The sequence below is a fragment of the Beta vulgaris genome, chromosome 5 (assembly GCF_026745355.1).
Source record: "Beta vulgaris subsp. vulgaris cultivar EL10 chromosome 5, EL10.2, whole genome shotgun sequence".
Classification (NCBI taxonomy): domain Eukaryota; kingdom Viridiplantae; phylum Streptophyta; class Magnoliopsida; order Caryophyllales; family Amaranthaceae; genus Beta; species Beta vulgaris.
The window spans coordinates 21015017-21025381 of NC_079206.1; the positions used below are offsets into that span (position 1 = coordinate 21015017).

General features: G+C 37.2%; 2 protein-coding genes across 2 annotated transcripts; one reads left to right on the plus strand and one right to left on the minus strand.

Annotated features, from left to right (window-relative positions):
- The first annotated feature begins 793 nt into the window (after positions 1-793).
- LOC104893066 (replication protein A 70 kDa DNA-binding subunit A) lies at positions 794-5993 on the plus strand. Its single transcript, XM_010679133.4, has 2 exons — positions 794-1258; positions 3302-5993. The coding sequence occupies exons 1-2, from the start codon at positions 984-986 to the stop codon at positions 5613-5615; spliced, it is 2589 nt and encodes an 862-aa protein (XP_010677435.2). The 5' UTR covers positions 794-983; the 3' UTR covers positions 5616-5993.
- A 566-nt stretch (positions 5994-6559) lies between these two features.
- On the minus strand, positions 6560-10114 carry LOC104893067 (hypothetical protein). The gene is made up of 4 exons (XM_010679134.4): positions 9910-10114; positions 8033-8196; positions 7596-7898; positions 6560-7391 (listed from the first exon to the last, which is right to left on the minus strand). Exons 2-4 carry the CDS (start codon positions 8171-8173, stop codon positions 6744-6746), a joined length of 1092 nt encoding a protein of 363 aa, XP_010677436.2. The 5' UTR covers positions 8174-8196; positions 9910-10114; the 3' UTR covers positions 6560-6743.
- Between the last annotated feature and the right edge of the window lie 251 nt (positions 10115-10365).

Below are 10365 nucleotides of genomic sequence, written 5' to 3' on the forward strand. Positions count from 1 at the left end.
CGGTATTGATAGTGATAAAGGGTTAAAAAATTTGTATCCGATTTTATTCTTAAGAAAATCGTTCATAATCAATTGTAATTAATTATTTCCTAAAATCACGTTTTCAAATTTGGGAATGATTTACAATAAGTTGATCAAAATTGAATGAATTAATCCCTAAAATCAAGTTTTGCAATTTAAGAATGATTGAGATTTAGGTGATCAAAATCATGTTCAAACTAGTTTTTAATAGTTTTTTTGAAATTTTATTCTAAAAATGAAAAAAAATAAAATCAAACTCGATTCTAGTTATCTTGGATAGAACTATAGAAGTGTGCCCTATAAGCTTTTTTTTTCCCCTTAGCTTATTAGAGTTTATCAAGACTTTATAAATGTAGACGTGTTAAATAAAAACCATAACAATACCATAACGAAAAAATGACGGTTTGGCTTTTCCAAAGGTGTGCGCTGAAAGTTTTATAATCTCTATTCTATATGGGAAGAGGGGTAGGACACCAAAATATTAGAAACCCCATTTTACCCTCATAACATCTCTATTATAACTATTTCCTTTAATGAAAAAATAAAAAGAAAACTACCTAATTAATTTAAAAAATAAAAAAATATTACAAAAAGAAAACCATCAAGAATTCAAATATTCCTAATTTATTAGAAATAATTAATAATTAATTTAATTTTTTTCATCTCCTAAAAAAATAATTTTGTACGTATGTTCGCACGCATCGCGTGCATATAAAAACTAGTGTTCATAAATGCAGCAGCCCCCTCTCCCGCAAATTATAACACTACAGGCCCCTCTTAGCAAATAACAAATATTTCTCTACAAAAATAACTTTGGCGCTCTACTGTCTTATAATGGCGCTTTTCTCCAATTGAAAAATAATTTAGGGTTCTTCACTACTTCTTCTCTCTCTTCAACCTCGTAAATTTCCCCCTTTTTCCGATTTAATTCTCTCTCCTAGGGTTTTCAGATCGTAGTTTCAATGGCGATAAATCTAACAGAAGGAGCAATCGAAGCGATGTGCAATGGCGATACTGACCTGAAACCAGTGCTTCAAGTTGCTGATATTCGTCTAGTTAACACTCAAAACCCTAGCAGTGCGACCGAGAGATACCGGCTTTTGTTATCTGACGGTCTGCATTTACAACAGGGGATGCTCGCAACTCAGCGTAATGAACTTGTTAAATCTGGTGCGTTGCAGAAGGGTTCCATCATTCGTTTGATGCAAGCCGTTTGTAATGTCATTCAAGGCCGCACGTAAGTTTTCTTTTAGTTTCATTTGGCTCTTCAACTTCTCTTTTATGATTTTTCTTTTTTGGTGTTGTAGAGCGACTAATTGCAATGATGTAGACGGGTTCAATTCCAGGGTACTACCCTAATTAGACTTTATCGATTAAGTATGAGGACATCCAGATAATTTTATAATTTGTTTTAGTTTTAGTTGGTATTTGTATGTGGTTGAATTTTGATGCTTTTTGTTTTTATGGGGTTAGAAATATTGAATTAGTCTAGTTGGTTTAGTTTGTACCTGTAATTTATAGTAAGTGTAAATTGGGTTGTAGGTATCAGAAGCCAGGAGGATTTGGAACAGTTTACATGCGGTAGTTTTGGGGTTCTCTTGAATTTATGGGTATTTGTCTTTTTTTTTTTTTGTGTTTTTTGGTGGATTAGTGTTGATGGTTTATTTATATGTTCATGTGTTCTTTAGCTGATTTGTGCTGTCATCCATTAGACTGATTTTAGTGTTTGTTTTGTATGTGATTAAAGGCTGTTAATTGAATTTTTGGTTAGTCTGAAAGGAGAGGCACACATGTTGCATTATTTTATACTAGTCTTACATGCATGCAATGCGTACGATAACGTGTGATAACAAATGAACTAGAAAATAAAATTAAGTGGGTAGAAAAACTGTTTTTACATTTTGTTTTCTCAAGAAACTGATGTTTAATTTAAATGTCTTACTTTCCCCTCTTTTTTCATTCAAATGAAACAGTTAGTTATCCTCTATATTTTTTTTCTTTTATTCCTTTTTTTATTTTTTGTTGTCTCCCATGTGTTGCCTTATATAATAGAGATTTCATCTTTTGATCCCTTTTATTTAATGTTAAGGGGGATGGGCAATGGGTCATTGTTGGGTTAGGTCGAGAGTACTTTTATGCTCTGCTCATGGTTGAATGTATCTTTTTTGTGTGTGTTATAGCGTGTTTTGGCTATTGTGGTTCTGTATTGAAGATGGCAAGTACTTGACTTTTAATGAAATTACAAGAGGATATGTGTTTTCATAGGTAATGAATGAAGTTGAAAGCATTTGACAGGGTTAAAGTTAGAATGGTTCCCACCCATTGTTCAAATCATTGCCAACTTGGATTGATTTGATTATTGAGGAGGAAAAACTGATCCTTTTATTTAGTCATGTTATGCTAAATAGCATGTTACAGATGATTCCATTAGTTTATCTATTTTCAGTATCTATGAATGTTAACACTGAGCTAAGCTCCTCACGTCCTGTGTATTGCTGTAGATGACCTTTTATTGGATTAATAAGCATGCATGTTATTGTCATCTTCTGGGTTTAGGGGCTTGTAAGTGGGGGTGTGATGGCAAAGGACATATCATCTATGTTACTTGGACTCTTTGTTTTACTTCAAGTACCCGTGTCAGATCCTCGACACTCGGACATGAGTATGACTCTTAGACACTTCATTTTGGGGCAAAATCATTGAAAACTTTCACAAAATAGCCGAGTCGGACACTTGGATGCGTACCCATGTTAGACATGGGTACCCGAGTCCGAGTAACATAGCATATCATAGTGCTATAGAAGTATGTGTGAATTGTTGAGGGCTGACAGCTCCTCTTTTTCCTTACTTTCCTTCTCTTTTCTTTTTGTTTTATCCCAAGACTGCCTTCTGCTTCCTTTTTTTGGTTTTTTTTAGTGCTAGCCCTTACAAGGTACGAATATATAGCTGCTTTTAATGATTTGATGGTCCACTCTATAATTTAATTATGCAATCAAATTGATGACTTTCTGCTTTTAGCAGTAATACCCCTAAGTGATTATTCTTTATTTTTTTGTTATTGTTGCTGCTGTAATATTGATGTGTTATCTTCAATATGCTGTATTAGCTTTTAGCATTACTTGATTAAGCATATACCGTGTGTTAGAGTCTCCGTGACTGCTTCTGTTTTGTTGTTGACAATAGGTGATATCTTAAAGAAATTATTAAGCACATCAAGTCTGGATTTTAAATTTAATGGTGTGGTGACTTGGGCTCTTATATGGTCATTTTTTTTTTGCAGAATTATAATTATGATTGAGCTTGAAGTGATACAAGAGACATGCCCTACAATTGGAGAACCAAAGCAATATGTGACTGGTGGTGCTAGATCTGCTGCTCAAGTGCCCTCTTCTCTGGGTCAAAGTGGGATAGTTCCTGGCAATGCTCAGCCCGCAAATCCTCATCCACCACCTGCTCCAAGACCTAGTGGTGTAGGGAGTGTTCTACCGCAACGTGCTGCTCAAATTCAGTCTTATGGTGGTTCTGCTAGCAATTCAGTCGCAGGACATTACAATACGACTAATGGATCTACTTTGCACCCTAAACCAGAATTTGCTGTTGGTAACTCTGCAAATGCTGCTGCGGCCAGTCCATATGGAGCATTCAATAATGCAAAGACGGACTACTCTTGTGTTCCTCCAAATGCTTATGCACGCAATCAGCAACCTGCCTATCAGCAGCCTCCTTCAATGTACATGAATAGAGGTCCTATTGCTAAGAATGATGGCCCTCCAAGAATTGTTCCAATTGCTGCTTTGAATCCCTACCAAGGTCGATGGACAATCAAGGCAAGAGTAACATCAAAGAGTGACCTTAGGCACTATAGCAATCCACGTGGGGACGGGAAAGTATTTTCCTTCGATCTTTTAGATTCTGATGGTGGGGAAATTCGAGTAACCTGCTTTAATGCTGTTGTTGATCAGTTCTACAGCCTAATTGAGGTTGGCAAAGTATATTTGATATCGAAAGGAACCTTGAAACTTGCTCAAAAGAATTTCAATCATCTTCCTAATGATCATGAGATCTTCTTGGATACCACATCTGTTGTACAACCTTGTTTTGAAGATGACAGCAAAATTCCTAGGCAGCAATTTCACTTCCAGCCTATTAGTGACATTGAGGGCTTAGAGAATAATGCTATTGTGGATGTGATCGGTGTAGTCTCTTCAATCAGTCCGTCATCCTCAATTATGAGGAAAAATGGAACTGAAACTCAGAAAAGGAGTCTTCAATTGAAGGATATGTCTGGGAGAAGTGTTGAATTTACCTTGTGGGGAAATTATTGTAATACAGAAGGACAGACCTTGCAGAATATGTGCGACAGTGGAAACTTTCCTGTTTTAGCTGTCAAATCAGCTAGAGTATCTGAATTCAATGGGAAGAATGTGGGAACTTTTTTCACAAGTCAGCTATTTATAGAACCCGATTTCCCAGAGGCTCAGAGGTTAAAGGAATGGTTTGACAGGGAAGGAAAGAACATGCCTTCTGTTTCCATTTCAAGAGAGACGACAAGTTTGGCAAGGACCGATGCTCGTAAGACTATATCACAAATTAAAGATGAGAAGTTGGGAACCTCTGAGAAGCCTGATTGGATTACAGTTTGTGCCACCATATCTTTTATTAAGGTGGACTCCTTCTGCTACACAGCATGCCCGATTTTGGTCGGGGATCGTCCATGCAGCAAAAAAGTTACAAACAATGGAGATGGGAAGTGGCGGTGTGATAAATGTGATCAGTCTGTTGATGAATGCGAGTATAGATACGTTCTTCAGATTCAAATTCAGGATCATACTGCTGTAACCTGGGCAACGGCATTTCAAGAAGTTGGTGAAGAGATTATGGGCATCTCTGCTAAAAATTTGTACTATTTAAAAAATGAAGAACAAGATGAAGAGAAGTTTATGGAAATTGCTCGTGCAGCCATTTTCAATAAATACATATTCAAGTTGAAAGTTAAGGAAGAGACTTTCAGTGATGAGCAGCGAGTTAAGTCAACAGTGGTGAAATCAGAGAGGGTAAACTTTACAGCTGAATCCAGGTTTCTTTTGGAATCAATGGACAAACTCAAGGTAGGTGATCCTGGCTCCCTAGCTGCAAAACCAGAAAATCCCAATATTGGAATAGGTAGATCAGGAGTTAGTCATGTTGGAATCAGTCAGCCTGCATCAGGTGTAAGCTATGGAACAAATTCGGGAATTCCTGGTAGAGAACCAGGCAAGTTTAATAACAACACAAGCCAGTTTGGGAATCAGTATAGTGGTGGATATGTGGGCTCTTCTGCTTCAGGAATGCCTGTGACTTGTAGTAGCTGTGGTGGTACTGGTCATAGTGCAACAAATTGCCCAAGTATCATTAACGGTCCAGGAGGCTATGTAAATCAAACAGTAGCCGCTGGTAGTGGTAGCAATTCCGGACAGTGCTATAAATGCCAAGAGTTTGGGCATTTTGCAAGGGACTGTCCTGGATTAAGTGCTGTTCCTCCAGCTTATGGTGGTAGTAATATCGGTCCTGGTAGATATGGTGGTGGTCAAAGACAACAGGTCGGAGGCTTCTAATCATAAGAAATTGAGACAAGTTTGTACAGAAGTGTTGACTCCAAATTTTGGTTGATACTCGAATCCCCTCTGGGTTTGGCGGTGTTTTTGTGGTGTTTTTGACTGTGTGTACAGCAGTGCTCTGGCATCTCTAATAAAGTGTCACTTTGCCATCTGAGCAAAAGGAGATAATGGCACAACAGATACTCAGGCATTTGCTATTCTGTCGATGTGAATGTTCTCCTGTAACATAGTTAAGCGTTTCCTTTTCTTGCATTATATCTTAGTTTTGTAGTTTGCCTTGGTTTGTCAATGGATTCGAGTTCATGTAATTTATTTCTACTATCTGTTTTTTTGTATGTACTATATGTAATATTCCCTTGTTGGATTTGCTGTGCATAGAGTGCTTTTTGACTCAGTTAAAGCCATGTTGTGGGCAAGGCTTAAATTGAGGCACACAATAACTATTTGGACAAAAGTCTTACGGTGTATTTGGATTGAGGGATAACGTGTCGAGGGCTAATCAAGAAACGATAAAAGATAATGAAAACTGATAAAGTAGTAGACGGATTTCTGCAGAGTATCTATGAAGTATTAACACGTCCATTTCCCTTGTTTAATCTACCCATTAAGCTATTTACATAACAAGCTACACACTTACATTTGCCTACGCGTAGTCGTTTTGGAGCATGATTAACGTTGTTTGAAGGTGGTCCATGATGGAGAGAAAAGATAATAGGCTTGTAACTTATTTATTTATTTTGAGGGGGACTTTTAGTTACTGCTTCATGAGATTGGTGGTGAAAATGAGGCCAAGATGATTCTTTGGCAAGAACCACCAATCATTCTCTACAACTAGCAAGATGTTGTAGAAGATTAACTTGATACAAAAGTTGGGAAGATTGGAACATCGTATTCATCGATAGACAAACACAGACAAACACAATGCTGTTCGACACGTTCCATTGTACAAGGCATCTTTATTTGATTTATTTCCATAATAGATAGAAATAACCTGCAAGTCGCCTCACAGAAACTTGAGCAGATTATATCTTTGTACAATCTGGATTACAAATGCAACCTACAATCTGGATTACAAATACAACCAGTTCACTGTGCATTACTTTACATAGCAGGGCTCAACCAGTCTCAGAAACAGACATTAGCTCCAGATGTGCCTGCATTATCAGGCTTGCTGGGAAGTGTCTCTAACATCATTTGCTGACTTCCACAACATAGATTAGTAGTGCCCTCAACAGGATCAGAGCTATAGCCCATAAAATCATGATCAGCAGCTTTCTCTGGAGCTGTAATTTGCTTCTTAGTCACTATTTCCAGCCGAATCCGCTCAGCTCTTGAGCCAATTACCTGGCCAAGAATAGATGCACCAATGGTCAACGCCATGGCAGTCTTGGGCATCACAACAGCCTTTCTAAGCATGGCTACGAAGGGGACAGCAGCATGAACTGCAATAAACCATGACAATGAGAATTTCTGAGTGTGTTCTCTCCATATCCCCAGAGGAATATTAGCTGCCATGCCTAATGCAGCAATGCAGAGCATCTTAGCAGGTAGTGGTTGCGGGCGGAGGTTTTTTACAAAAGTAGTGCGAGCAAGAGCAGCCCTGGCAGCAACTATAGCTGGAGGACAACGGATCTTCACACCGGATGGTGGTTGAAGAGCCTTGGCAACTAGGGGAAGCACGTGACCAACAGCCCTATAAGACTTTGCTATGGGGCAGTTCCCACTTTGTAGCCACTCGTTGCTAAGGGCCTCATGTCCTGATGGATTTCCTTCCTGAATTGAGGAAAACATGTGGTAAATAATGAAGTATCATACTTTATGCAATAAAAAGAAGTATTAAGTGATGTCATGTAATAATATGGTTTTCCTGAAAAAGCAAACTTAATTTCTAAGCTATAGCACACCAAAAGTAGTTTTCATGAAACTGTCACAATATTATGCCCACAATTTGGTTTTCAAAAATGAAGGGATAACTACCTGAGAAAATTTTCCATTTTCCCTCGAGGAATCTGATTTCTGATTCTGCTTCTGCTTCTTCCACTTGTCAGAAAAGAAATTGAAACCAAATGGACCCCCAAGTCCAAATGCTGACAAACTAATAGTGGCTGCTTTTGCAGCTAATGGGTTAAACTTTGGAGCAGACTCAGGTTCCAAATGGTCGTCAGCGTGAAAACTTGCCTTCCTTGTGAGGGGGACAACCCCATCCTTCCCATGGAAAACTTTGAAAGCCAAATCAAAGTTTGGACCATCTTCAAAGATAGGACCTTTTGATCCAGCTACCTGCAGTGGTAGAGACACCATTATGATTTTCTGGACCAGTAAACTAATTCCACCAAGCAATACTTAAAATAGTTGAGAAATTCCGCAAAATTTTAGTCCATAAGGCCATAGATAAACAAGAAATAAGCACTCACAGGGACCGAAAGATTCACAGGCGAGAAAGACAAGTTTGTAGGTTTACTAATGTTTCTCAAGAATGGACATCGCTGGATATCTTGCTCATCAAAGGAGTATTCAAATGCCTTCTCCTTCATCTTGCTTAAAAAGAAGTCCATAAAATCCTCTTGTGGCAGTTGGTCTGCAAGAAGAGAGAATATTATATTAAGAGGTCTGAACCTTCAAATTCAAATTTAGGTTTCAGTGTCCTACTTAAAAGGGTCAAGAGTTCCACTAATCAGAACATGCTATATTTGTACTGACAAGGCAACTCAGTACGAGAGAGACACCTCAGAACAAACAAATTTCAAAGAAATGCAAAGGATTAAGTCGTAACTTGTATGAACTGGATTAGTATGAATAAACAGTCAGGCTGATTTTAGGATTTTGCTATTATTTCACCGAAGCTGGAATAAAAGTGTAATTCAGCAAGTTTATCCTAGAAAATAAGCCAATTATTTTACTTCCTTCACTCACTTCTCCGTTGACAAAAAGATGACACTGATGTATACCCAAACAAGGAGACTTCCAATTTCTGCCATAGAGGATAATCAGCATGGCAATTACAATAGATGCTTCTACTCGCTGACTTTCAAGTTTTTGCATCAGAGTACCCAATATACCAGAATATATAAGTGTAAACACAGGAAATTCAGCCAACATCATAACTATCAATAAAAGAACACGAGCATCGAAGAACAAATACTCATTCATTTAGAAAGGCGTTTATGGGTAAAGACAAAGTTTAACTGTGCATCCTTTAAAGTTCCATATTTGAGGTTATTTAGTTTCGTTATGAAGCATTTGGATACTCAAAATTCACTTGATGTCTTGATGAGCTCGAACGAGTATTTGGAAGTTGGAATGACAATTTACCGTTGAAAACATTGTTCTATAAAGGACTTCAAGACCTTCAAATAGTTCCATCTCAAGAACAGATTAGTTAAGAGTATCCTTTAACTTTTAACTCCCCCCCCCCCTTGACAATTCAAAGGGTAGTGATTATTGAGGCAAGAAATGATTTTAGCATACTTATGATTACATTTTCGATTCAAAAGTTCATCTCAAAAGTGGGCGTGTTAATGTGTTGCTCTAGCTCCGCGATTGCTAAAATCACTCTCTACCTTATGGACAACAGTTCTTCGGCCTTAACGACGGTAAAATTACACACCTTCACTAAAAACATACCCCCTTCCTCTCCATATTATTTTGCATATTTGCCATGGGCAAGGATATAAAGAATAGTGCATAAAGTAAGCGAAACAGATAATTTGAGATACATAATAAAGGGGAGTATGCAAAATAACATAGGAAAAATGTTATTTTTTTCTATTATCATGCACATCTATCTGACACCATGACTAATACAAAAAATGTTTTATATAGGATCCAGTAAACATGCCACCATAAATGCATAGTAAACTAAAACTACTTTCCGTCCGCATCGATATTCAATGTCGAACTTTGACCGATCAATTACTCTAAAAAATTATAAGAAAATAATATTATTTGATATCTAACCTCGTAAGAACAAAATCGAAATATCACCTAAAATTAAATTCAACCCCAAACTCCAAAATTTCACAGATAATCCAACATCGCGATCGTTTAAGAACAGTATCTCAAGTATCTTATGAACAAAGGAATGCAGAATCTAAAAAAAAAAAAAAAACCGCAAAATAAAAAATAGCGCGAAAATCCACAAATCATGATCATTTATGAACAATAACCCAAAAAAATAAAATAAACGATTAAGCAACAGCTGTAGAATACAATAAATTAGGCCATAGAAAGAAAGATGAAAATGAAAACAGAAAACAATACACACAATCTGGGAAAAAAAGAAAGAACTTACAGGAGAAATTGGGGAAGATGAAGAAACAAAACTGGAGAGACGTGTGGAGAGCACACACAAATTGAGCCACGCAATATTTTGATTCTCCCAAATTCTTTTGGCCACAATTTTTTTTGTTTATTTTTTCAATTGGAGGGTATGAACTATGAACAATGTTTTCGAAATATAGTATTTTTCTGTAATTTGGTGGTTCGAAATTTCGAAGCTCACCAAACCAATATTGAATTGTTTTTTCCTTTCAAAAAAAATAAAAAAATATTGAATTGTTTTTCTTGGGGGATCTCGTTTTGAACCAAGTGGTCGGGTCGGGTCGGGTCGACTCTGGTAACGAATTTTAATGTGCAATTATGTAAATGGGCCGGTTGGGTTTTGAGGAATAACCGAAGAAGGCGATGTTAAACTAAAAAAAGAAAACATATTTGGGGTTCCAAAATATGATCCAATCTCAATTTAGAT